The following is a 27500-nucleotide window of genomic DNA, read 5'->3' as shown; positions in this document are numbered from 1 at the left end:
TCAGGACTGAGATGAGAAGAAATTTCTTCACACAGAGGGTGGTGAATCTTTGGAATTCTCTACCCCAGAGGGCTGTGGAGGCTCAGTCATTGGGTATATTCAAGACAGAAGTCAAAAGATTTCTGACTAGTAAGGGCATCAAGGGATATGGCGATAGGGCCGGTGAATGGAGTTGAGGCAGAAGATCAGCCATGATCTCATTGAATGGTGGAGCAGGCTCGAATGGCCGACTCCTGCTCCTATTTCTTATGTTCTTATGTCGGAGGGGCAGTACTGAGGGAGCGCCGCACTGTCGGAGGGGCAGTACTGAGGGAGCGCCGCACTGTCGGAGGGGCAGTACTGAGGGAGCGCTGCACTGTCGGAGGGGCAGTACTGAGGGAGCGCTGCACTGTCGGAGGGGCAGTACTGAGGGAGCGCTGCACTGTCGGAGGGGCAGTACTGAGGGAGCGCTGCACTGTCGGAGGGGCAGTACTAAGGGAGCACTGCACTGTCGGAGGGGCAGTACTGAGGGAGCGCCGCACTGTCGGAGGGGCAGTACTGAGGGAGTGCCGCACTGTCGGAGGTGTCGTCTTTCGAATGAGATGTTAAACCGAGGCCCCGTCTGCCCCCTCAGGTGGACATAAAAGATCCTACGGCACTACTTTGAGGAAGAGCAGGAGAGTTCTCCCCGGTGTCCTGGGGCCAATATTTATCCCTCAATCAACATCACTAAAACAGATCATCTGGTCATTATCACATTGCTGTTTGTGGGAGCTTGCTGTGCGCATATTTGGCTGCCGCGTTTCCTACATTACAACAGTGACCACACTTCAAAAGTACTTCATTGGCTGTGAAGCGCTTTGGGACGTCCTGAGGTGGTGACAGGCGCCGGAGAAATGCAAGACTTTCTTTGTCCTCCAATCGCACTGCGGTTTTGAACACTGCAGTGGCAGTGGGATTAAACCTGCTTGCAGTGTGAACACACCCTCATCTTAAATGGGTCCTTTTTCCTTTCCATCCACCTCCGCCACACCACGGTGTACTGTCCGCAGCCCTCCCTCCCACACAGCACCAGTCTATCTGTGGTTTGCAAATCGCTGAATGGAATCTTTTTTTGAAGACAAGGCAGCTTAGTTCAATGTAACAAAACCGCTCACCCCTTTTCAAACTGCTTTCTCAACTGAATGTTTCCACCAGCGGTATCTGAGCTATTTCTATGTTTTAAACAATAACCTTTAACATCTGGCCCCATTACGATGTCAAGTACTTGGGAGAGGGTGCAGAGGAGATTAACTGGAATGCTTCCAGGGGATGAGGGGCTTCAGTTACGTGGAGAGACTGGAGGAGCTGGGATTGTTCTCCTTAGAGCAGAGAAGGTTAAGGGGAGATTGAATGGAGGCGTTCAAAATCATGAGGGGTTTTGATGGAGTAAATAAGGAGAAACTGTTTCCAGTGGCAGGAGGGTCGGTAACCAGAGGACACAGATTGAAGATAATTGGCAAAAGAACCAGAGGGGAGATGAGGAGAATGTTTTTACGCAGCGAGTTGTTGTGATCTGGAACGCGCTGCCTGAAAGGGCGGTGGAAGCAGATTCAACAGTAACTTTCAAAAGGGGAATTTGATAAATACTGGAAGGGGAAAGATTCACAGGGCTATGGGGACAGAGCAGGGGGGAGTGGGACTAATTGGAGAGCTCGTTCAAAGAACCAGCACAGGCACGATGGGCCAAATGGCCTCCTCCTGTGCTGTGATTCTATTATCACGATGTTTAGTGTAAAGTGATCACCTTCCTGTCGCTACCTTCACAACCTCTAGGTTCAACCTTGGTACAAATGTTTAATGCGGCGGTGAGCTGGGGGGATCGAGTGCAGCGGGGCAGCGCTGTACGCACTGGGAGAGTAAGGGGTGGGCAAGGATGGCCTTAACTGGGAGAACTGCCCAGAGTGCAGCCCGGTTAGTGGGGCGGGCCAGTTAGCCAGACTGCCCGGTTAGCGGGGCGGGTCAGTTAGTAGTAGGCTGGCCAACCTGCGAGGTTCTACTGTAAGGATATGGGACACGGGTAGAGTCCGCTACAGCACTAACTGTGCCGGGTCTGTGGAGAGAGTGGGCTCTCTCTCTCTCTCTCTCTCGTTCCACGGTTTATGTCCCGACATCAAAGTGAAGCATCAAAATAATATCAAAGCTGAGTTTAAATCAGCAGTGTACACACTGCTGTAGCACATCCTGCCTGTGCTATCTCTACACAAAATGGTGATACTATCAAACAACAAGAAGTGGTGTTAGTGCAAAGCCAGATTCTGAGGAAGCCGTGCCACGCACCCGGCCTGAGAGACACAGATATCTGTGGTCTTCTCCAGACCCTCGTCCAAAAACCTCTGCTTTATATAAAGTGGGAAGATGCTGGATAGACACAAACGATTGGTTGGCATCTGAACAGAGGACAAAACTGGTTAATGTTAACCTATCGTCAGAATTCTGAGCCACCGGATCAATTGTTGCTGAACCGGGTTCAGTTCTGGGCCCCGCACCTCAGGAAGGATATCTCGGCCTCGGAGGGGGAGCAGCGCAGATTCACCAGAATGATACCCGGGGCTAAAAGGGTTAAATTACCAGGACAGGTTGCACAGACTGGGCTTGTATTCCCTCGAGTTTAGAAGATTAAGGGGTGATCTAATCGAGGTGTTGAAGATGATTAAAGGAGTTGATCGGGTGGAGAGAGAGAAACTATTTCCTCTGGGGGGGGGGGGGGGAGTCCAGAACAAGGGGGCAGAACCTTAAAATTAGAGCCAGGCCGTTCAGGGGTGATGTCAGGAAGCACTTCTTCACACAAAGGGTGGTGGAAATCCGGAACTCTCGCCCCCAAAAAGCTGCTGAGGCCGGGGGTCAATTGGAAATTTCAAAACTGAGATTGATCGATTTTTGTTGGGTGAGGGTATCCAGGGGTATGGAGCAAAGGCGGGTCGATGGAGTTGGTGCAGATCAGCCCTGATCTGATTGAATGATGGGACAGGCCCGAGGGGCTGAATGGCCTCCGCCTGACGTGCTAACCTGCCTTTTCTCTGGTCAGCTGTGTATTTATGATGTTTATATTCCAGTATTTAGCAGTTTCTCTTCAGCACCTTGGTCTAAAACTGTTGTCCATTTGGTCACCTACAGGGCTTCCCGTTCTCTGAGCCAGGGGCATGGGACTGCTCAACATGAGAAACTACTTTGTGAAACCTGGTGCATTGAGGTTGGTGTTTTCACTTCTGTCCGTCCAGAACCATTTCGCACTTCTTAATCCGCTGCTGAAACCCTCATCCGGGCCTTAGTCCCCTCCAGACTCGACTATTCCCACACTGTCCTGGCCGGCCTCCCACCTCCCACCCTCCGTAAACTTCAGCTCTTTCAAAGCTCTGCAGCCCCCGTGTCCTAACTCACACCCAGTCCCGTTCACCCACCACCCCCCGTGCTCACTGCCCCGTGTCCTAACTCACACCCAGTCCCGTACACCCAGTCCCGTTCACCCACCACCCCCTGTGCTCACTGCCCCGTGTCCTAACTCACACCCAGTCCCGTTCACCCATCACCCCCTGTGCTCACTGCCCCGTGTCCTAACTCACACCCAGTCCCGTTCACCCATCGCCCCCTGTGCTCACTGCCCCGTGTCCTAACTCGCACCGAGCCCCGTTCACCCATCACCCCCTGTGCTCACTGCCCGTGTCCTAACTCACACCCAGTCCCTTTCACCCATCACCCCCTGTGCTCACTGCCCCGTGTCCTAACTCACACCCAGTCCTGTTCACCCATCACCCCCTGTGCTCACTGCCCCGTGTCCTAACTCGCCCCCTGTCCCGTTCACCCATCACCCCCTGTGCTCACTGCCCCGTGTCCTAACTCACACCCAGTCCCATTCACCCATCACCCGCTGTGCTCACTGCCCCGTGTCCTAACTCGCACCCAGTCCCGTTCACCCATCACCCACTGTGCTCGCTGACCTACCTTGGCTCCCGGTCCGGCAACGCCTCGATTTTAAAATTCTCATCCTTCTTTTCAACTCCCTCCATGCCCCACTTGCCCCTCCCTATCTCTGTAACCTCGTCCAGCCCTACAACCCTCCGAGATCTCGGCGCTCCTCCAATTCTGGCCTCTCGCGCATTCCCCCGATTTCCATCGCTCCACCATTGGTGGCTGTGCCTTCAGCTGCCTGGGCCCCGAGCTCTGGAATTCCCTCCCTAAACCTCTCCACCTCTCTCTCCTCCTTTAAGACGCTCCTTAAAACCTACCTCTTTGACCAAGCTTTTGGTCACAGAAACATAGCAGATAGGAGCAGGAGTCGGCCATTCGGCCCCTCGAGCCTGCTCCGACATTCAATGAGATCATGGCTGATCATCCAAATTCAGTACCCTGTCCCTGCCTTCTCCCCATATCCCTTGATCCCTTTAGCCTTAAGAAATATATCTAACTCCATCTTGAATATATTTAATGAATTGGCCTCCACTGCCTTCTGTGGTAGAGAATTCCACAGGTTCACCACTCTCTGGATGAAGAAATTCCTCCTCATCTCTGTCCTAAATGGCTTACCCCTTATCCTTAGACTGTGACCCCTGGTTCTGGACTCCCCGACCATCGGGAACATCCTTCCTGCATCTAGTCTGTCTAGTCCTGTTAGAATTTTATAAGTTTCAATGAGATCCCCTCTCATTCTTCTAAACTCCAGCGAGTATAAGCCCAATCGACCCAATCTCTCCTCATACGTCATTCCTGCCATCCCAGGTATCAGTCTGGTGAATCTTCGCTGCACTCCCTCCATGGCAAGAACATCCTTCCTCAGATAAGGCGACCAAAACTGCACACAATACTCAATAGAAATACCTGCCCTAATATCTCCTTATGGGGCTCGGTGTCAGATTTTGTCTGATTTACGCTCCTGTGAAGCGCCTTGGGACGTTTTTCTATGTTAAAGGCGCTGTGTAAATGCAGGTTGAAGTTGTTTAATGGTCACGCCCCAGCGCCGTCCTCCCTTCTCCAATGTGCTTCAATCATTCCGAGGAAGGAGGTTTCTGCAGCTTGGACTGGGCTCTCCTGAAGAGCCCCAAAGCTGCAACCCTGACCAGTCTTTTCCCTTCGGAGTGGAATATTTTACACCAGGGAGCAGTTGCGATGGAAACCATAGCATTTTTTTTCCAGACAGAATCATCGAATCACACCGCACAGGAGGAGGCCATTCGGCCCATCGTGCCTGTGAAAGAGCTCTCCGATTAATCCCACTCCCCCTGCTCTTTCCCCACAGCCCTGTGAATTTTCCCCTTCCAGTATTTATCCAATTCCCTTTTGAAAGTCACGATTGAATCTGCTTCCACCGCCCTTTCAGGCAGCGCATTCCAGATCACAACAACTCGCTGCGTAAAAACATTCTCCTCGTCTCCCCTCTGGTTCTTTTACCAATTGCTTTAAGTCTGTGTCCTCTTGTTACCGGCCAGAGTTGTAGTTTCATTTTATATTTTGAATATTCTAATCGTAATTTTAAAAAACAATATTTAAACCAATTAATGTGGAAACTCAAAAGGATGCTTTCACATACGGAACAAAAGGTGAGGCATTGTCTGCAGATTTGGGCTCCGTTTTGAGCCTGTGTTTCTCGGCCGTGATCTCATTGAATGGCTGAACAGGTTGGAGTGGGCGGAATGGCCTCCTGTTCCTGTGTAACAGGCTCGAGGGGCTGAAAGGCCTCCTCCTGTTCCTGTGTAACAGGCTCGAGGGGCTGAATGGCCTCCTCCTGTTCCTGTGTAACAGGCTCGAGGGGCTGAAAGGCCTCCTCCTGTTCCTGTGTAACAGGCTCGAGGGGCTGAATGGCCTCCTCCTGTTCCTGTGTAACAGGCTCGAGGGGCTGAATGGCCTCCTCCTGTTCCTGTGTAACAGGCTCGAGGGGCGGAATGGCCTCCTGTTCCTGTGTAACAGGCTCGAGGGGCTGAATGGCCTCCTCCTGTTCCTGTGTAACAGGCTCGAGGGGCTGAATGGCCTCCTCCTGTTCCTGTGTAACGGGCTTGAGGGGCTGAATGGCCTCCTCCTGTTCCTGTGTAACAGGCTCGAGGGGCGGAATGGCCTCCTCCTGTTCCTGTGTAACAGGCTCGAGGGGCTGAATGGCCTCCTCCTGTTCCTGTGTAACAGGCTCGAGGGGCTGAATGGCCTCCTCCTGTTCCTGTGTAACAGGCTCGAGGGGCTGAATGGCCTCCTCCTGTTCCTGTGTAACAGCCCCTCGAGCCTGTTACACAGGAACAGGAGGAGGCCATTCAACCCCTCGAGCCTGCCTCCCATTAAATCTGATCAGGGCTAATCTGTATCTTAACTCCATCTACCCGCCTTGGTTCTGTAACCCTTAATCCCCTTACCCAACAAAACTCTTATCAATCTCAGTTTTGAAATTTCCAATTGACCCCCGGCCTCGACAGCTTTTTGGGGGAGAGAGTTCCAGATTTCCACCACCCTTTGTGTGAAGAAGTGCTTCCTGACATCACCCCTGAACGGCCTGGCTCTAATTTTAAGGTTCTGCCCCCTTGTTCTGGACTCCCCCCCACCAGAGGAAATAGTTTCTCTCTCTCCACCCGATCAACTCCTTTAATCATCTTCAACACCTCGATTAGATCACCCCTTAATCTTCTAAACTCGAGGGAATAGAAGCCCAGTCTAGGGAGCTGGGGCCGTCGTACTTTGTACGAAATGTGATTGAAGCAGGTGAATATGTTGTTAACGAGGATTTGTCTGTTTTATTTTTAGGCTTATGCTCGCATCATGGACAGTCTGAACGCCCTCAGCTCCAGCTCTGCCAAGCAGGCCTTCAAGAACATGCGGGCTATCTCTGCAGCAGTGGTGAGCAATGGTGGCACCGTGACTCCCCACCCCTTGGGGTTTTGAGCAGGAAGCCGTCCTGCCTTGCCGGACTAGAATGCAAAGCAGCGGGGCCGCACCCACTCGAAATCCGCCGCCTCGCACATCGTTTATCAGAAGGTTTAATCACGGAGCCTGACCTCCCCTGCCCAGTCTCAGACTGTTAATCGGGAGTGTGATGATTGGGGCTGTTGCAGTTTTGATTCCTGCAAAGGTTTAATTAACATCATCCTAATTGAATCAAGTTTATTCGCGCACTTGTAGATACCATGCTATCGTGAGGATTTTAGTAACAGGTCTGCCACTGTATAACACTGGGGTGCGGTATTGGTGGGTGCAGGTCTGGGTACACTGCCCTGGGAGTGTTCGATGGGACAGTGTGGAGGGAGCTTTACTCTGTATCTGACCCGTGCTGTACCTGCCCTGGGAGTGTTTGATGGGACAGTGTAGAGGGAGCTTTACTCTGGATCTAACCCGTGCTGTACCTGCCCTGGGAGTGTTTGATGGGACTGTGTAGAGGGAGCTTTACTCTGTATCTAACCCGTGCTGTACCTGCCCTGGGAGTGTTTGATGGGACAGTGTAGAGGGAGCTTTACTCTGTATCTAACCCGTGCTGTACCTGCCCTGGGAGTGTTTGATGGGGACAGTGTAGAGGGAGCTTTACTCTGGATCTAACCCGTGCTGTACCTGCCCTGGGAGTGTTTGATGGGACTGTGTAGAGGGAGCTTTACTCTGTATCTAACCCGTGCTGTACCTGCCCTGGGAGTGTTTGATGGGACAGTGTAGAGGGAGCTTTACTCTGTATCTAACCCGTGCTGTACCTGCCCTGGGAGTGTTTGATGGGGACAGTGTAGAGGGAGCGTTACTCTGTATCTAACCCGTGCTGTACCTGCCCTGGGAGTGTTTGATGGGACAGTGTAGAGGGAGCTTTACTCTGTATCTAACCCCGTGCTGTACCTGCCCTGGGAGTGTTTGATGGGACAGTGTAGAGGGAGCTTTACTCTGTATCTAACCCGTGCTGTACCTGCCCTGGGAGTGTTTGATGGGACAGTGTAGAGGGAGCTTTACTCTGTATCTAACCCCGTGCTGTACCTGCCCTGGGAGTGTTTGATGGGACAGTGTAGAGGGAGCTTTACTCTGTATCTAACTCGTGCTGTACCTGCCCTGGGAGTGTTTGATGGGACAGTGTAGAGGGAGCTTTACTCTGTATCTAACCTTGTGCTGTACCTGCCCTGGGAGTGTTTGATGGGACAGTGTAGAGGGAGCTTTACTCTGTATCTAACCCCGTGCTGTACCTGCCCTGGGAGTGTTTGATGGGACAGCGTAGAGGGAGCTTTACTCTGTATCTAACCCGTGCTGTACCTGCCCTGGGAGTGTTTGATGCTGGTACCTGAAATTAGTAAATGTTCCTCAGAACAATTGACACAAATAAATGATCAGTGAGTTTCTGTTGGGAGCTGCAGGAGGTTCCTGTCCTGTTTGTTACTGTCCTGTAACACTGAACCTCGAGCTGGAACCCGCGGAATGTGCGGCCGCTACCTGGCGATGCCATTTCAATGCAAAGTCCCAACAGGGTCTTGTAGCGGTGCCAGAATTCAGCATTAGGGGTCCTAATGGCCCAAATGTTATGCAGCTTCTCAGCTGAGTGATGCACGTTTAATATTTGCTAATATTTTAAACCCGTAAAATCATGACGAGTGGGCTGGAAATCTGTTGAGGCAGCAAGTCGACGGTTTGAGATGGGCGAATTGTTTTTAACGCTTCCCGCTTTGCGAGTCTCTGCCCGCTGTGTCTATGTGATTTGCGGGACGACTGAAGGATGAAAGTTAGTGCCAGCGCGCAGCAAGCCAGAACTGGCACCCTGAAGGAGCCGGATTGATTCCACCGTGTTCGCTTGTTTCCCGCGCAGTGTTTCAAATGGCCTCTCGCACTGCCCTGCGAGCTGCAGCCAGTCCCAGCTTCAGGGAGCAGGAGCGTCCTCCCACTGCCCTGACCTCACGGGAGGCCGGTCCTGTCCAGTGAGCAGAGCTCCGAGTCTGCGGGGGGGGGGGGTGGGGGGAGGCGACTGTCAACGGCCCCGTCCCCCCCCACCAAAAGCCCCTGATCGAAACAGGAGCAGCACCACCATTGCTGGAAGAAGTTTAAATCCGGCAAGCCCTCATTCGCACCTGCTGTCAGTCACGCGCTTCTCTCAGACCATTGCCACCGAAGCGCTGGAACCCTGTTTTATAAAATCGATATTTGCAAGTGCTGCATCAACTCTAAGACTTTATCAAGCGTCAGTTTGCGGGGGCAGCCTATATATAGGGGTGGCCAGTCCGTGCAGCCCTTGGTGAGGGGTGGCGGGGAGAGGGAGGATTGTGAGTCGCCTGTTCCCCTCCCGCCCCCCCCCCCCCCCCCCCAAGGCAATGCATTGGACTGGGCAGCAGAACATCGCTGTCGTCAGACGAGCTCCCCACCCACTGACAGCTGGTGGGCACACACTCGGGGAAAGGGGTGAGCTTCTCCGCACCCGCCCTGAGTTCTGATTTCTAACACCCTGCACACAAACACTTTCGAGGGCTCTAAGATATCAGGTGTGGAAACAGAGGAGATGATCTGTGTCCGACTGGGCTGGGGGGGGTGGGGGGGAACACAAGCTTTTTATCAGGTGTATTTGTGTGGGCTTTGATGCGCTATCGATTCTAATAAAAGGCTGAGTAGAGTTCAGAACAACAGGCTTTTATTAACGACTGAATGCAACTACAAACAGATCAGGACTATGCCTCTAGTGGACGACCGAATGGCAGAGAGCTGCCGTGCAGCCGTCCTTATACCAGGTAGCCAAGGGCGGAGTCAGCTGAGGCATAGTCAGGTATAACAGTGAAACAAGAGTGAACGACAACAACAACAATAGTGAACACCGTGAACGACAGTGGTTTACCACAGGCTTTAGCTCCCAGTGATTTATCCCTTCTTCCCTGGCTCAGCCTGAAAGCTCGGGAGCGGAGAGGAGAGATGAGGAAGCCCGCTCCCCGGTCAGGGCCAAGCTGTTGCGTGAGAAAAGAGACCGGCCCAGGAACCCCCTCCCCAGGAACCCCCTCCCCAGGCAGTGACCCCTCCCCAGGCAACCCCGGCACAGGCACGATGGGCCGAATGGCCTCCTGCGCTGTATGGTGCTCTGATCGCGGAGCGATCGGCTGCATTCACACCACAACCGAGGCCTCAGTGTAAAGCACCGTGACCTTGTGGTCATAAACCTGGAGTTAGGGCCCCACTGGAGGAAATGAGTCTAAATTCACTTCGCCCTGAGGTGAAGCAGGGTCCAGATTTACACTACACCTTCCCGACAGCGTGAGGTGACGCTGTAGTTACAGTGCGGCCACAGTCAGCTCCTGCACTGAGCAGTAGAACTGTGCTGCTCCAAATCTGGTTATACTCTCATTCAGAGTGTGTGAGCTGCACTGTGTGTGGGGTGTGTGTGAGTGAGTGAGTGTGGGGTGTGTGTGAGTGAGTGTGGGGTGTGAGTGAGTGAGTGTGGGGTGTGTGTGAGTGAGTGAGTGTGGGGTGTGTGTGAGTGAGTGAGTGTGGGGTGTGTGTGAGTGAGTGTGGGGTGTGTGTGAGTGAGTGAGTGTGGGGTGTGTGTGAGTGAGTGAGTGTGGGGTGTGTGTGAGTGAGTGAGTGTGGGGTGTGTGTGAGTGAGTGAGTGTGGGGTGTGTGTGAGTGAGTGAGTGTGGGGTGTGTGTGAGTGAGTGAGTGTGGGGTGTGTGTGAGTGAGTGAGTGTGGGGTGTGTGTGAGTGAGTGTGGGGTGTGTGTGAGTGAGTGAGTGTGGGGTGTGTGTGAGTGAGTGAGTGTGGGGTGTGTGTGAGTGAGTGAGTGTGGGGTGTGAGTGAGTGTGGGGTGTGTGTGAGTGAGTGAGTGTGGGGTGTGTGTGAGTGAGTGAGTGTGGGGTGTGTGTGAGTGAGTGTGGGGTGTGTGTGAGTGAGTGTGGGGTGTGAGTGAGTGTGGGGTGTGAGTGAGTGTGGGGTGTGAGTGAGTGTGGGGTGTGAGTGAGTGTGGGGTGTGTGTGTGTGTGGGGTGTGTGTGAGTGAGTGTGGGGTGTGAGTGAGTGTGGGGTGTGTGTGAGTGAGTGAGTGTGGGGTGTGTGTGAGTGAGTGAGTGTGGGGTGTGTGAGTGAGTGAGTGTGGGGTGTGTGTGAGTGAGTGTGGGGTGTGTGTGTGTGTGGGGTGTGTGTGAGTGAGTGTGGGGTGTGTGTGAGTGAGTGTGGAGTGTGTGTGAGTGAGTGTGGGGTGTGTGTGAGTGAGTGAGTGTGGGGTGTGTGTGAGTGAGTGTGGGGTGTGTGTGAGTGTGGGGTGTGTGTGAGTGAGTGAGTGTGGGGTGTGTGTGAGTGAGTGAGTGTGGGGTGTGTGTGAGTGAGCTGCACTGTGTGTGTGGGGTGTGTGTGAGTGAGTGAGTGGGGTGTGTGTGAGTGAGCTGCACTGTGTGTGTGAGTGAGTGTGGGGTGTGTGTGTGTTTGTGGCGGGGGGGGGGGGGGAGGCAGCGGGGGAACTGCAGAAACCTCACGACTCCGTGCCTTTTCTCAGTACTGTGTGCCTGTTATTTCCTTGCATTCTGTATTGTTCTGGATCCTTATGATTTTTATTCAAAGAAAATTACCTGAATAAAACTGCTTCCTCTCCAAGCCTTGTGCACCTGTGTCATGTTCAGAACTCACTTTATTTCGCAGTAGTCAAGAACATAAGAATATCAGAAATAGGAGCAGGAGGCGGCCATTCGGCCCCTCGAGCCTGCTCCGCCATTCAATAAGATCGTGGCTGATCTTCGACCTCATCTCCACTTTCCCGCCCGATCCCCATATCCCTCGATTCCCCGAGAGTCCAAAAATCTATCGATCTCGGCCTTGAATATACTCAATGACTGAGCCTCCACAGCCCTCTGGAGCAGAGAATGCCGAAGGTTCACCGCCCTCTGAGTGAAGAAATCTCTCCTCATCTCAGTCCTAAATGGCCGACCCCTTATTCTGAGACTGTGAGCCCTGGTTAGGGTTAGAATCTTACATAGTTAACTGATCCTGCCTAGCCTCCCAACTCTGTTTTAAACACTCCAAAGTTTCTCTCTGTACTTTCTGCCTGGCAGTTTATTCCAGTTTATAGTGTTGGAAATAATCCTGGTATTGGTTCAAAATTACTTCTCTTTCATTTTAAACTTCTACGGCCCTGCTTTTATGATAAAGTAATATTCAGGATTTAACTTGGCTAAGTCATTTAATATTTTATACCGTCTCAGAAAGGTCCTCTCCTTACTGTCAACTTCATGTCACAGAGAAATATAGTTTCCAGTGATTTGCCTGCAGGCTTGTCCACCGTCAGTTCTTGGAGTATGAGGTTCTCTTTCTGTACAAGAGTGTATCGACGTCGGGAAGGAGAATGCAGATACCTGCTCGGGCCCAGACCCTGCAACTGCACTGTGACTGTCTGCAGAAGCGTGGCCAGAAATTGGGCCAACAGGTACAGAGTCTTGTGAGTTCTTTAGGTCATGAAGTCACGTTGCAACCTATTAATTAACTTTGACGTTCAGTCGCCACGTACAAACGTTTTTAAAAATTAATTCTTGGGATGTGGGCGTCGCGGGCAAGGCCCAGCATTTATTGCCCATCCCCTAATCGCCCTTGAGAAGGTGGTGATGAGCCGCCTTCTTGAACCGCTGCAGTCCGTGTGGTGAAGGTGCTCCCACAGTGCTGTTAGGGAGGGAGTTCCAGGATTTTGACCCAGCAACGATGAAGGAACGGCCGATATATTTGCAAGTCAGGATGGTGTGTGTGACTTGGAGGGGAACTTGGAGGTGGTGGTGTTCCCATGCGCCTGCTGCCCTTGTCCTTCTAGGGGGAAGAGGTCGCGGGTTTAGGAGGTGCTGCCGAAGAAGCCTTGGCGAGTGTGGTTTGAAAGTACAAGTATGAACGCTGGCGAATCAGATCTCCCTGCGGAAAGTGGACCAGGTGTAGTCAGCAGCTCACGGGTTGCCCCCGCACGTCCATCACAGACCCCGACCACCCCACTGAGTCCACGTGACGCCTTTTGACCCTGCCTTAAATTGACCGCCCTGGAAACCTGCCCGGGGTGTGCGGGTGTTGAACTAATGGCCGGTCAGCCCACTGTCTGTGCCCATCAATAAACCATTAAAGAGCTCCAGTTTCCCAAGCGATGGGGTATCAGTCATATGAGAGATTGATTTGGTGCTTTTACACCGACGGAACTGAAAATCGATACCCTGCTTCACAACCACTCGATTGCTTCTTAAAGTTCAGTTGTTATGTATACCGGAACCAATTTGTGCACAGCAAGACCCACTGTCCAGGGCCCCAAACACCCCTTCCAGGTGAAACAGCGATTTACTTGTACTTCTTGCAATCTAGTATACTGTATTCGCTGCTCACGATGTGGTCTCTTCTACATTGGGGAGACCAAACGCAGATTGGGTGACCGCTTTGCGGAACACCTCCGTTCAGTCCGTAAGGATGACCCCGAGCTTCCAGTCACCTGTCATTTTAATTCACCGCCCCATTCCCGCTCAGACCTCACTGTACTCGGGCTCCTGCATTGTTCCACGGAAACCCAGCGTAGTCTCGAGGAACAGCACCTCATCTTCCGATTAGGCACTTTACAGCCTTCCGGACTCAATATCGAGTTCAACAATTTCAGATCATAACCTCGGCCCCTATTATATTTTTATATATATTTTTTATCCACACCTTTGTTTTGTGCACCCCCCCCCCCCTTTCTCTCCCACATGGCAGCTGTCTCCCATTCTGCCAGAACATTTCACACCTAATCTAGAGCCGGCTTTTGTCTCCACTAGTCCTATCACCAGCTCGTCTGGTTTTGAATACCTCTTAATGTCTCTTCACTTCTCTTTTGTTCTTTCATCCCCATTTCCCAGCCCCCAAACTGGCCTTTTAATCTGTTTCATTTCCTGTGATTTCTCTCAGTCCTGACGGAGGGTTTCGACCTGAACCGTTGACTCTATTTCTCTCTCCACGGATGTTGCCTGGCCTGCTGAGTTTTTCCAGCATTTTCTGTTGTTACAGGAAACTTTTTTTTTTAATCCGGCACCGGCGTGGTGCCGGTTGATCAAAAAGTCCGGATTACAGAGAGGTATACTTACCAAGGTACGAGAGCCCTGTACACGGCCACAGGTGCAGGAACCCCGGTTACACGGCCACTAATATATAGTAAAACTTACCTGAACCTACTCCTGAATTTTGCCGGTTAAAAGAGAGTTTCCTGCATTTCGGATTTCCAGCATCCGCAGTATTTTGCTATCCCACCAACATGGTAATGGATGGCCATTTAATCTGGTTTTTGGTTGAGGTTGGAATGTTGGTCAGGCCCCTGTACCTTATTGAGAAGGCAGAAGGACAAACCCAACCATGACAGGCCAGTCCGCCCAACGTCAGTGGTGGGGAAACTTTTAGAGATCGCAATTAATGGTCGCTTGGAAAACTATGGGTTTTAATAAATGACAGCCAGCCAGCCAGCACGGATTTGTTAAAGGCAACTCATGTTTGACTAACTTGATTGTGTTCTTTGATGAAGTATCAGAGAGGGTTGATGAGGGTACTGCGGTTGATGTGTACATCGACTTTCAAAAGACGTTTGACAAAGTGCCACATAATAGACTTGTAAGCAAAAATGAAAGGCCGTGAGGTTAAAGGGACAGTGGCAGCGTGGATACGGAATTAGCTCAGGCTCAGAAAGCAGAGAGTAGAGGTGAATGGTTGTTTTTCAGACTGGAGGAAGGTACAGAGTGGCGTCCCCCAGGGTATCAGTATTAGGACCACTGCTCTTTTTGGTATACGTACATTAATGACCTGGACTTGGGTGTAGAGGGCACAATATCAGAGTTTGCAGCTGACACGAAACTTGGAAATGCAGTCAACAATGAGGAGGATAGTAACAGACTTCAGGAGGACATAGGCAGACTGGTGAAATGGGCAGACACATGGCAGATGACATTTAGCGCAGAGAGGAGTGAAGTGATACATTTTGGGAGGAGGAGAGGCAATAGAAACTAAATGGTACAATTCTAAGTGGGGTGCAGGAACAGAGAGACCTGGGGGTGTCTGTACACAAGTCTTTGAAGGTGACTGGACAAGCTGAGAAGGCCGTTAAATAAAGCATACGGGATCCATAGCTTTATAAACAGAGGCACAGGGCTGGATTTTGTCAATGGGGAGCTTTTGGAGGCGGGACTCCCACTTTTTGGGTTGTAGCCCCGCCTCCATCGACTTGTGGCCAACCCACGCTACTTTCCCTTGATTGATCTTGTTAAGCCCGCCCAACGGGCTCAGCAGGCCAATTAAGGGACACCTGGTTACTGGTGACGTCAGCGATTGACATTTCATCTGTCAAGAGCTTTTGACAGATGAAAAATCAGCGTTTGACAGCTCTGTGAAGCTGTCAAACACTGACAATCTGTCTTCTAACTTGAGTCCTTCTACTCGGACTCAGTTAGAGATCTCTCCAGATCAGAAAGCAGAGGCTGCAGCTTTTGACAGTTCAGCCGCCATTCTGTTTTCTGTGCCGGTGAGCTGAGGGACTCCCGAGAACTGAAGGGAGGAAGCCTGCAGGAGAAAGTAAAGGGAAGTAAAACTTATTAAAACACTTTACACTCACTTCACACACTTACCTCTGCACACATGCACCCATCACTCACTTGCACAGCGGACATCTCGACCCCCTCCAACCCCTGCAGACCGACGGTCCGCCTCGCTAACTTGGCGTGGTTCAGAGCCGTCGGGAAGCCCACACTTCAGGGCTAAAAATAGGGATTAGGCAAAAAAACTGCCTGTTAGCTACCTGTTAACAGGCAGTTAATTGGCACTAATCCCCTTCCCGCCTCGGGGAGGCAGCTCCCAGCACAGGTCGGGTACCCGTCTCCTAGGACATTGGCAAGGGGGCGGGATGGGTTCCTGCCCCCCGATTCTGCAATTTTCCCCCCACTCCCGCCTCCAAACCCGCCTCCACGGGGCTTGGAAATTCGAGCCCATAGAGTACAAAAGCAAGGAAGTTATGCTAAACCCTTTATAAAACACTGTTTAGGCCCCAGCTGGAGTATTGTGTCCAATTCTGGACACCGCACTTTAGGAAGGATGTCAAGGCCTTAGAGAGGTGAGAGAAGAGATTTACTAGAACGGTACCAGGGATGGGAGACTTCAGTTATGTGGAGAGTCTAGAGAAGCTGGGGTTGTTCTCCTTAAAGCAGCAAAGGTTAAGGGGAGATTTAATAGAGGTGTTCAAAATTGAGGGGCTTTGATAGAGTAAATAGGGTTTAGGGAGGGAATTCCAGAGCTCGGGGCCCAGGCAGCTGAAGGCACGGCCGCCAATGGTGGAGCGATGGAAATCGGGGGGGATGCGCAAGAGGCCAGGATTGGAAGAGCACAGAGATCTTGGAGGGTTGTGGGGCTAGAGGAGATTACAGAGATAGAGAAGGGGTGAGGAGGCCATGGAGGGATTTGAAAACAAGGATGAGAATTTTAAAATTGCGGCGCTGCCGGACCGGGAGCCAATGTAGGTCAGCGAGCACAGGGAGTGATGGGTGAACGGGACTCGGGGCGAGTTAGGACACGAGGGTAGCAGGAGTTTTGGATGAGCTGAATTTTACAAAATTGAAATCGAGACCTGTTGCAGCGTCTCCTACTTTTCCCAATGAGCGGACAACTGGGACACTCGCCTCCATCGGGCGTTCCTTCCTCCACAAACTTTTCCCAGGAAGATAGCGAAACAATGGAACCATCGAGGATGCAGCTTTGAAGCCAGTGAGAGAAATGCAATGGTGCTTTATTCCACCCTGACACTGTCGAGATGGCCGAGATCAGCAGCCAGAGTTATTTTCTGTTGTTTTTGACACCAATCTCACTGTGGTCTCCACAGGAAACTGTTGTGGTTCAAAACACGGTCCCAGTTATTGAGAATGTTGCAACCGTCAAATATTGTGTACTGTTAGATGCTGCTAGCTTTGGGAAAATTTTTCTTAAACTACCAGTCAGTGAAATGGCCAGCTGACCACTGAAGGTCATGGGTCCAAGCCCCATTCCAGAGAATTGAGTGCGCAATCCAGACCGACACTCCCAGTGCAGTACTGAGGGAGCGCCGCACTGTCGGAGGGGCAGTACTGAGGGAGCGCCGCACTGTCGGAGGGGCGGTACTGAGGGAGCGCCGCACTGTCGGAGGGGCGGCACTGAGGGAGCGCCGCACTGTCGGAGGGGCGGCACTGAGGGAGCGCCGCACTGTCGGAGGGGCGGCACTGAGGGAGCGCCGCACTGTCGGAGGGGCGGCACTGAGGGAGCGCCGCACTGTCGGAGGGGCGGCACTGAGGGAGCGCCGCACTGTCGGAGGGGCGGCACTGAGGGAGCGCCGCACTGTCGGAGGGGCGGCACTGAGGGAGCGCCGCACTGTCGGAGGGGCGGTACTGAGGGAGCGCCGCACTGTCGGAGGGGCGGTACTGAGGGAGCGCCGCACTGTCGGAGGGGCGGTACTGAGGGAGCGCCGCACTGTCGGAGGGGCGGTACTGAGGGAGCGCCGCACTGTCGGAGGGGCGGTACTGAGGGAGCGCCGCACTGTCGGAGGGGCGGTACTGAGGGAGCGCCGCACTGTCGGAGGGGCGGTACTGAGGGAGCGCCGCACTGTCGGAGGGGCGGTACTGAGGGAGCGCCGCACTGTCGGAGGGGCGGTACTGAGGGAGCGCCGCACTGTCGGAGGGGCGGTACTGAGGGAGTGCTGCACTGTCGGAGGTGTCGTCTTTCGGATGAGCCATTAAACCGAGGCCCCGTCTGCCCCCTCAGGTGGACGTAAAAGATCGTATGGCACTATTTCGAAGAAAAGCAGGGGAGTTCTCCCTGGTGTCCTGGGGCAAATATTTATATCTCAATCAACATCACTAAAACAGATTATCTGGTCATTATCTCATTGCTATTTGTGGGAGCTTGCTGTGCGCAAATTGGCTGCCGCGTTTCCTACATTACAGCAGTGACCACACTTCAGAAAGTACTTCATTGGCAGTGAAGCACTTTCAGACGTCCTGACTGGGGAGAGAAAGAGAAAGTCTCTCTTTGCTTTTCTCTCTTCATTTCGGAGGACTTTCTCCTAATGTAGTCAAAAACCTGGTCCAATTCCCGGTAACTTGTCCCTCTAAAACTGTTGTGGCTGATGGGAGGGGGTAGGGTGGTGAACTGCCTCCGGCGGGGCTGCGTTTTTCAGGGACCGCGTCTCGATGTTACATTTCCGCCACCTGCACGGAGTTGAAGTGCTTTGAAATAGCTCATGGTTCCGATATCCTGATGCAATTTATAGTTGGCGAGTGGGTAAGTGAGGAGGCGTTGGTCTCGTGGGGGCCAAGATCTGGACTCAGTTATAGCTCGCCCTCAGCCTCTTCTAACACAGAGGCAACGTTTTCAAAATATATGTGAGAGAGATATATTTTTTTAAACTGGGCAAAAGGCTTGTTAAAAAACACCCTGACATGAATCAGTCATTCATGAAAGAAAGACTTATGAAATAATACTGAGCAGCCTGCGGGTGGCGCTGTCCAGGGAGAGTATAAATACTCGGGCACGGGCCCAGCTTGCGCAGGACATTCTTAACAGGAACTAGTGAAGGACACAACTAGACCTCCATGTTGTAAAACAGTTGATTAAAGCTTTGTTTAACGCTTAGACCAAGTGCCTAGTAGTTTTCTTACGTCATACATCGTACATGTCTCTCTTACAATTCACTAAAGATTATTCAAAGTATACAGAAGTACATAGAACAGGCCATTCGGCCCGACTGCTCCGTGCCGGTGTTTTTGCTCCACACCAGCCTCCTCCCACCCCTCTCCATCTCACCCCATCACCATATCCTTCTATTCCTTTCTCCCTCGTGTATTTATCCAGCTTCCCCCTTAAATGCAACTCTGCTATTCGCCTCAACCACTCCCTGTGGTAGCAAGTTCCACATTCTCGCCACTCTCTGGGTAAAGGAGTTTCTCCTGAATTCCCGATTGGATTTGTTAGTGACTGTCTTATATTTTTGGCCCCTAGTTCTGGTCTCCCCCACAAGTGGAAACATCTTCTCTATGTTTACCCTATCGAACCCCCTCATTATTTTAAAGACCTCTATTAGGTCATCCCACAGCCTTTCCTGATAGTTATAAACTCTCAGCTCTGTATATATTTATGGACGAAGTCACACAACACCAGGTTATAGTCCAACAGCTTTATTTGAAATCACAAGCTTTTGGAGCGCTGCTCCTTCGTCAGGTGAAGTGGAGAAATGCATAAAGACACAGCTTATATAGTCAGAGAATAATGTCAGATGTTTACAGGTAATGTTTCCAACTGCCATTAATCACACCTCGGCAGAGAGATAATCACAGCAGTCAAAGGTGTGAATGGTGTCCAAACAGGTCAGTCAGGAAAACATTACATCAAAGAACAATGAGGTGGGGTCACAAGGGGTCAAATATTGCAGATGCTGGGGTCTGTATGAAAAACAAAAAAACAGACAAAAAACATTTTTTTTGCTGGAAATCACAGCAGGTCCGGCCGCATCATTCGGCAACATTCTTTGATGTAATGTTTTCCTGACTGACCTGTTTGGACACCATTCACACCTTTGATTGCTGTGATTATCTCTCTGCCGAGGTGTGATAAATGGCAGTTGGAAAGATTACCTGTAAACATCTGACATTATTCTCTGACTATATAAGCTGTGTCTTTATGCATTTCTCCACTTCACCTGACGAAGGAGCAGCGCTCCGAAAGCTTGTGATTTCAAATAAAGCTGTTGGACTATAACCTGGTGTTGTGTGACTTCTTACATTTGTCCACCCCAGTCCAACTCCGGCATCTCCACACCATGGCTATATTTATGGAGGCTTGCTGGAGGAGTGGGCCTCTTGGTGTGGGACTGAGTGGAACAGACAGGCATGTCCCAGAGTAGGAAAAGCTAGATTTGCATTTCTCTGGCGCCTTTCACCACCTCAGGACGTCCCAAAGCTCTTTACAGCCAATGAAGTACTTTTGAAGGGTGGTCACTGTTGTAATGTAGGAAATGTGGCAGCCAATTTGCGGACAGCAACCTCCCACAAACAGCAATGCGATAATGACCAGCTCATCTGTTTTAGTGATGTTGGTTGAGGGATAAATATTGGCCCCAGGACACCGGGGAGAACTCCCCCCTGCTCTTCTTCAAAATACTGGCCACGGGATCTTTTTGGTCCCACCTGAGAGGGCAGACGGGGCCTCTGTTTAACGACTCATCTGAAAGATAGTACCTCTGACAGTGCAGCACTCCCTCAGCACTGCCCCTCCGACAGTGCGGCGGTCCCTCAGTACTGCCCCCCTCAACAGTGCAGCACTCCCTCAGTACTGCCCCTCTGACAGTGCAGCACTCCCTCAGCACTGCCCCTCCGACAGTGCAGCACTCCCTCAGTACTGCCCCCCTCAACAGTGCAGCACTCCCTCAGTACTGCCCCTCCGACAGTGCAGCACTCCCTCAGTACTGACCCTCCGACAGTGCGGCGTTTCCTCAGTACTGCCCCTCCGACAGTGCGGCTCTCCCTCAGTACTGCCCCCCTCAACAGTGCAGCACTCCCTCAGTACTGCCCCTCCGACAGTGCGGCACTCCCTCAGTACTGACCCTCCGACAGTGCGGCGTTTCCTCAGTACTGCCCCCCCGACAGTGGGGCACTCCCTCAGTACTCCCCTCCGACAGTGCGGCGCTCCCTCAGTACTGCCCCTCCGACAGTGCGGCGCTCCCTCAGTACTCCCCTCCGACAGTGCGGCGCTCCCTCAGTACTGCTCCTCCGACAGTGCAGCGCTCCCTCAGTACTGCCCCTCCGACACTGCGGCACTCCCTCAGTACTGACCCTCCGACAGTGCGGCACTCCCTCAGTACTGCCCCTCCGACAGTGCGGCGCTCCCTCAGTACTGCCCCTCCGACAGTGCGGCGCTCCCTCAGTACTGCCCCTCCGACAGTGCGGCGCTCCCTCAGTACTCCCCTCCGACAGTGCGGCGCTCCCTCAGTACTGCTCCTCCGACAGTGCAGCACTCCCTCAGTACTGCCCCTCCGACAGTGTGGCACTCCCTCAGTACTGCTCCGACAGTGCAGCACTCCCTCAGTACTGCCCCTCCGACACTCCCTCAGTACTGCCCCTCTGACAGTGCGGCGCTCCCTCAGTACTGCCCCTCCGACAGTGCGGCGTTTCCTCAGTACTGCCCCTCCGACAGTGCGGCACTCCCTCAGTACTGCCCCTCCGACAGTGCGGCGCTCGCTCAGTACTGCCCCTCCGACAGTGCGGCGCTCCCTCTGTACTCCCCTCCGACAGTGCGGCGCTCCCTCAGTACTGCTCCTCCGACAGTGCAGCACTCCCTCAGTACTGCCCCTCCGACAGTGTGGCACTCCCTCAGTACTGCTCCTCCGACAGTGCAGCACTCCCTCAGTACTGCCCCTCCGACACTCCCTCAGTACTGCCCCTCTGACAGTGCGGCGCTCCCTCAGTACTGCCCCTCCGACAGTGCGGCGTTTCCTCAGTACTGCCCCTCCGACAGTGCGGCACTCCCTCAGTACTGCCCCTCCGACAGTGCGGCGCTCGCTCAGTACTGCCCCTCCGACAGTGCGGCGCTCCCTCTGTACTGCCCCTCCGACAGTGGGGCACTCCCTCAGTACTGCCCCTCCGACAGTGGGGCACTCCCTCAGTACTGCCCCTCCGACAGTGGGGCACTCCCTCAGTACTGCCCCTCCGACAGTGCGGCGCTCCCTCAGTACTGCCCCTCCGACAGTGTGGCACTCCCTCAGTACTGACCCTCCGACAGTGCGGCGCTCCCTCAGTACTGCCCCTCCGACAGTGCGGCACTCCTTCAGTACTGCCCCTCCGACAGTGCGGCGCTCCCTGAGTACTGCCCCTCCGACAGTGCGGTACTCCCTGATTACTGCTCCTCCGACAGTGCGGCGCTCCCTCAGTACGGGCACTGGGAGTGTCAGCCTGGGTAATGGGGCTCGAACCCACGACCTTCTGACTGGGAGGCGAGAGGGTGCGAATTGGCTGCCACGTTTCCTACATTACAACAGTTTGGGACGTCCTGAGGTGGTGAATGGTGGTGTAGGAATGTAAGCTCCTTCTTTCTCTCTTTATTTTAGAATCCATGTTGATATTGGTTACATAGATTATAAAAATACCGTGAGAGGGCAAGGGTTCAGCCTTGGTCACGGTGAGGGACAGGGTTGTTGAGAATGAGTCAGCACCTTCAGGAAATGAAGGGGGAGGGAGACTGCCCGCTCGTTGAAGTGGCTTGCAAGACATTTCGTTAAGTGCCCGCACTAATTATAGAAGGGTAGAATTGCAACCACCTTGGTCACCAGCGGGAGTTGATGCCGCCAGGTCAGATACGCACGTGATTATTGTGTGCAGTTTTGGCCGCCTTATCTGAGGAAGGATGTTCTTGCCATGGAGGGAGTGCAGCGAAGATTCACCAGACTGATACCTGCGATGACAGGAATGACGTATGAGGAGAGATTGGGTCGATTGGGCTTATATTCGCTGGAGTTTAGAAGAATGAGAGGGGATCTCATTGAAACTTATAAAATTCTAACAGGACTAGACAGACTAGATGCAGGAAGGATGTTCCCAATGGCGGGGGAGTCCAGAACCAGGGGCCACAGTCTAAAGATAAGGGGTAAGCCATTTAGGACTGAGATGAGGAGGAATTTCTTCACCCAGAGAGTAGTGAACCTGTGGAATTCTCTACCACACAAGGCAGTGGAGGCCAATTCATTCAATATATTCAAGATGGAGTTCGATATATTTCTTAAGGCTAAAGGGATCAAGGGATATGGGGAGAAGGCAGGGACAGGGTACTGAGATTGGATGATCAGCCATGATCTCATTGAATGGCGGAGCAGGCTCGAGGGGCCGAATGGCCGACTCCTGCTCCTATCTTCTATGTTTCTATGTGATCTATAGGTTCAATGGGTGCCAGGTCTGAGACACTGAGTGCTGTGCTACTCACAGTCCCTCTTTACCCACAGGGTCACCCATATTGCGATTCGACTCAACAACTCGCCCAGTAAAAGTATATATATATAATTTTAAATCTCTTTTTCTTGTTTGCTAAATTTTGTTCTTCTAACTGTTTAAAATGTCGATCGATCTGCTCCGACACATCGGTTCCAGAAAGCGTGTGAGGCAGTGAAAGATGTGAGATTGATTAACATCTGACACTTGGAAACCGTAATCAAGCTGTGTGTGTTTTCTGGTTTTCATTTATTTTAGATATAGCTGATTCCCTGTTGTCTAGCACAAGGCTGAAACCGTATAGTCCTCGGGAAGAGCAAATTGGAGCAGGGCACAGTTATCAGGTTAAAGGCATACATTATTTTTAAATTTCCACTGTCGGCTCCCATGTCAACATTTATAATGGGAATTGTCTATGTGAACTTGTCACGCTGTAATTACACCCTCCCGCCAGCGGTGATGCTGTAGTTTCCATTATAAATGTGGTTCCACCTCCGTAACATCACCCGTCTCCGCCCCGCCTCGGCTCATCTGCTGCTGAAACCCTCATCTGTCCCTATGTCCCCTCCAGACTCGACTATTCCAATGCTCACCTGGCCGGTCTCCCATCTTCATATTTCTTTACATTTCTAGGTGGCGGGATCAAACTTCACAGGCCGTCTCCTCCTCCTCCTGAACTCTCGCTGTACTCTGGCCGGCCTCCCAGCTTCCACTCTCCCTGAACGTCAGCTCATCCAAAACTCTGCTGCCCCGATCCCCCCCGTATCCTAACTCGCACGGAGTCCCGTTCACCCATCACCGCGTGTCCTAATTCGCACCAAGTCCCGTTCACCCATCACCCCGTATCCAAACTCGCACCAAGTCCCATTCACCCATCACGCCCTGTCCTAACTCGCACCAAGTCCCGTTCACCCATCACCGCGTCTCCTAACTCGCACCAAGTCCCATTCACCCATCACCCCCTGTCCTAACTCGCACCAAGTCCCATTCACCCATCACCCCGTGTCCTAGCTCGCACAAAGTCCCGTTCACCCATCACCCCGTGTCCTAACTCGCACCAAGTCCCGTTCACCCATCACCCCCTGTCCTAACTCGCACCAAGTCCCATTTACCCGTCACCCCCTGTCCTAACTCGCACCGAGTCCCGTTCACCCATCACCCCCTGTCCTAACTCGCACCAAGTCCCATTCACCCATCGCCCTCTGTCCTAACTGGCACCAAGTCCCGTTCACCTATCACCCCCTGTCCTAACTCACACCAAGTCCCGTTCACCCATCACCCCGTGTCCTAACTCGCACCAAGTCCCGTTCACCCATCACCCCCCCGTATCCTAACTCGCACCAAGTCCCGGTCACCCATCACCCCCTGTCCTAACTCGCACCAAGTCCCATTCACCCATCACCCCCTGTCCTAACTCGCACCAAGTCCCATTCACCCATCACCCCGTGTCCTAACTCGCACCAAGTCCCGTTCACCCATCACCCCCTGTCCTAACTCGCACCAAGTCCCGATCACCCATCACCCCCTGTCCTAACTCGCACCAAGTCCCATTCACCCATCACCCCGTCCTAACTCGCACCAAGTCCCGTTCACCCATCACCCCCTGTCCTAACTCGCACCAAGTCCCGTTCACCCATCACCCCCTGTCCTAACTCGCACCAAGTCCCGTTCACCCATCACCCCGTGTCCTAACTCGTACCAAGTCCCGTTCACCCATCACCCCCTGTCCTAACTCGCACCAAGTCCCGTTCACCCATCACCCCGTGTCCTAACTCGCACCAAGTCCCGTTCACCCATCACCCCCTGTCCTAACTCGCACCAAGTCCCGTTCACCCATCACCCCGTGTCCTAACTCGTACCAAGTCCCGTTCACCCATCACCCCCTGTCCTAACTCGCACCAAGTCCCGTTCACCCATCACCCCCTGTCCTAACTCGCACCAAGTCCCGTTCACCCATCACCCCCTGTCCTAACTCACACCGAGTCCCGTTCACCCATCACCCCCTGTCCTAACTCGCACCAAGTCCCGTTCACCCATCACCCCCTGTCCTAACTCGCACCAAGTCCCATTCACCCATCACCCCCTGTCCTAACTCGCACCAAGTCCCGTTCACCCATCACCCCCTGTCCTAACTCGCACCAAGTCCCGTTCACCCATCACCCCCTGTCCTAACTCGCACCAAGTCCCGTTCACCCATCACCCCCTGTCCTAACTCGCACCAAGTCCCATTCACCCATCACCCCCTGTCCTAACTCGCACCAAGTCCCGTTCACCCATCACCCCCTGTCCTAACTCGCACCAAGTCCCGTTCACCCATCACCCCCTGTCCTAACTCGCACCAAGTCCCGTTCACCCATCACCCCCGTGTCCTAACTCGCACCAAGTCCCGTTCACCCATCACCCCGTGTCCTAACTCGCACCAAGTCCCGTTCACCCATCACCCCGTGTCCTAACTCGCACCAAGTCCCATTCACCCATCACCCCCTGTCCTAACTCGCACCAAGTCCCGTTCACCCATCACCCCGTGTCCTAACTCGCACCAAGTCCCGTTCACCCATCACTCCGTGTCCTAACTCGCACCAAGTCCCGTTCACCCATCACCCCCTGTCCTAACTCGCACCAAGTCCCGTTCACCCATCACTCCGTGTCCTAACTCGCACCAAGTCCCGATCACCCATCACCCCCGTCCTAACTCGCACCAAGTCCCATTCACCCATCACCCCGTCCTAACTCGCACCAAGTCCCGTTCACCCATCACCCCCTGTCCTAACTCACACCAAGTCCCGTTCACCCATCACCCCCCCGTATCTAAACTCGCACCAAGTCCCGATCACCCATCACCCCCGTCCTAACTCGCACCAAGTCCCATTCACCCATCACCCCGTCCTAACTCGCACCAAGTCCCGTTCACCCATCACCCCCTGTCCTAACTCACACCAAGTCCCGTTCACCCATCACCCCCCCGTATCTAAACTCGCACCAAGTCCCGTTCACCCATCACCCCGTGTCCTAACTCGCACCAAGTCCCGTTCACCCATCACCCCGTGTCCTAACTCGCACCAAGTCCCGTTCACCAATCACCCCCTGTCCTAACTCGCACCAAGTCCCATTCACCCATCACCCCCTGTCCTAACTCGCACCAAGTCCCGTTCACCCATCACCCCTGTCCTAACTCGCACCAAGTCCCATTCACCCATCACCCCGTGTCCTAACTCGCACCAAGTCCCGTTCACCCATCACCCCGTGTCCTAACTCGCACCAAGTCCCATTCACCCATCACCCCCTGTCCTAACTCGCACCAAGTCCCGTTCACCCATCACCCCGTGTCCTAACTCGCACCAAGTCCCGTTCACCCATCACCCCCTGTCCTAACTCGCACCAAGTCCCGTTCACCCATCACCCCCTGTCCTAACTCGCACCGAGTCCCGTTCACCCATCACCCCGTGTCCTAACTCGCACCAAGTCCCGTTCACCCATCACCCCGTGTCCTAACTCGCACCAAGTCCCGTTCACCCATCACCCCCTGTCCTAACTCGCACCAAGTCCCGTTCACCCATCACCCCCTGTCCTAACTCGCACCAAGTCCCATTCACCCATCACCCCGTGTCCTAACTCGCACCAAGTCCCATTCACCCATCACCGCGTGTCCTAACTCGCACCAAGTCCCGTTCACCCATCACCCCGTGTCCTAACTCACACCAAGTCCCGTTCACCCATCACCCCGTGTCCTAACTCGCACCAAGTCCCGTTCACCCATCACCCCGTGTCCTAACTCGCACCAAGTCCCGTTCACCCATCACCCCCTGTCCTAACTCGCACCAAGTCCCGTTCACCCATCACCCTGTGTCCTAACTCGCACCAAGTCCCGTTCACCCATCACCCCCTGTCCTAACTCGCACCAAGTCCCGTTCACCCATCACCCCCTGTCCTAACTCGCACCAAGTCCCATTCACCCATCACCCCCTGTCCTAACTCGCACCAAGTCCCGTTCACCCATCACCCCGTGTCCTAACTCGCACCAAGTCCCATTCACCCATCACCGCGTGTCCTAACTCGCACCAAGTCCCGTTCACCCATCACCCCGTGTCCTAACTCGCACCAAGTCCCGTTCACCCATCACCCCGTGTCCTAACTCGCACCAAGTCCCGTTCACCCATCACCCCGTGTCCTAACTCGCACCAAGTCCCGTTCACCCATCACCCCGTGTCCTAACTCGCACCAAGTCCCGTTCACCCATCACCCCCTGTCCTAACTCGCACCAAGTCCCGTTCACCCATCACCCCCTGTCCTAACTCGCACCAAGTCCCGTTCACCCATCACCCCCTGTCCTAACTCGCACCAAGTCCCGTTCACCCATCACCCCGTGTCCTAACTCGCACCAAGTCCCGTTCACCCATCACCCCGTGTCCTAACTCGCACCAAGTCCCGTTCACCCATCACCCCCTGTCCTAACTCGCACCAAGTCCCGTTCACCCATCACCCCGTGTCCTAACTCGCACCAAGTCCCGTTCACCCATCACCCCCTGTCCTAACTCGCACCAAGTCCCGTTCACCCATCACCCCGTGTCCTAACTCGCACCAAGTCCCGTTCACCCATCACCCCCGTCCTAACTCGCACCAAGTC

General features: G+C 53.4%; 1 protein-coding gene across 1 annotated transcript in view; it reads left to right on the top strand.

Moving 5' to 3' along the window:
• acadvl (acyl-CoA dehydrogenase very long chain) overlaps positions 1-9561 on the top strand; it is a 99071-nt gene extending 89510 nt beyond the window's left edge. Inside the window, exons 19-20 of the mRNA XM_085977589.1 lie at positions 3136-3211; positions 6736-9561. Of these exons, the coding sequence (XP_085833715.1) occupies positions 3136-3211; positions 6736-6873 (214 nt within the window). The 3' untranslated portion in view covers positions 6874-9561. The remainder of the gene's footprint in view (positions 1-3135; positions 3212-6735) is intronic.
• Positions 9562-27500: the final 17939 nt, after the last annotated feature.

Source organism: Somniosus microcephalus, unplaced genomic scaffold (assembly GCF_052327205.1).
Source record: "Somniosus microcephalus isolate GS21.2 unplaced genomic scaffold, FLI_Smic_1.0 unresolved_chr4, whole genome shotgun sequence".
NCBI classification, from domain to species: domain Eukaryota; kingdom Metazoa; phylum Chordata; class Chondrichthyes; order Squaliformes; family Somniosidae; genus Somniosus; species Somniosus microcephalus.
Note: the sequence above shows the minus strand (reverse complement) of the source record. Positions and strands in the feature narration are given on the sequence as shown.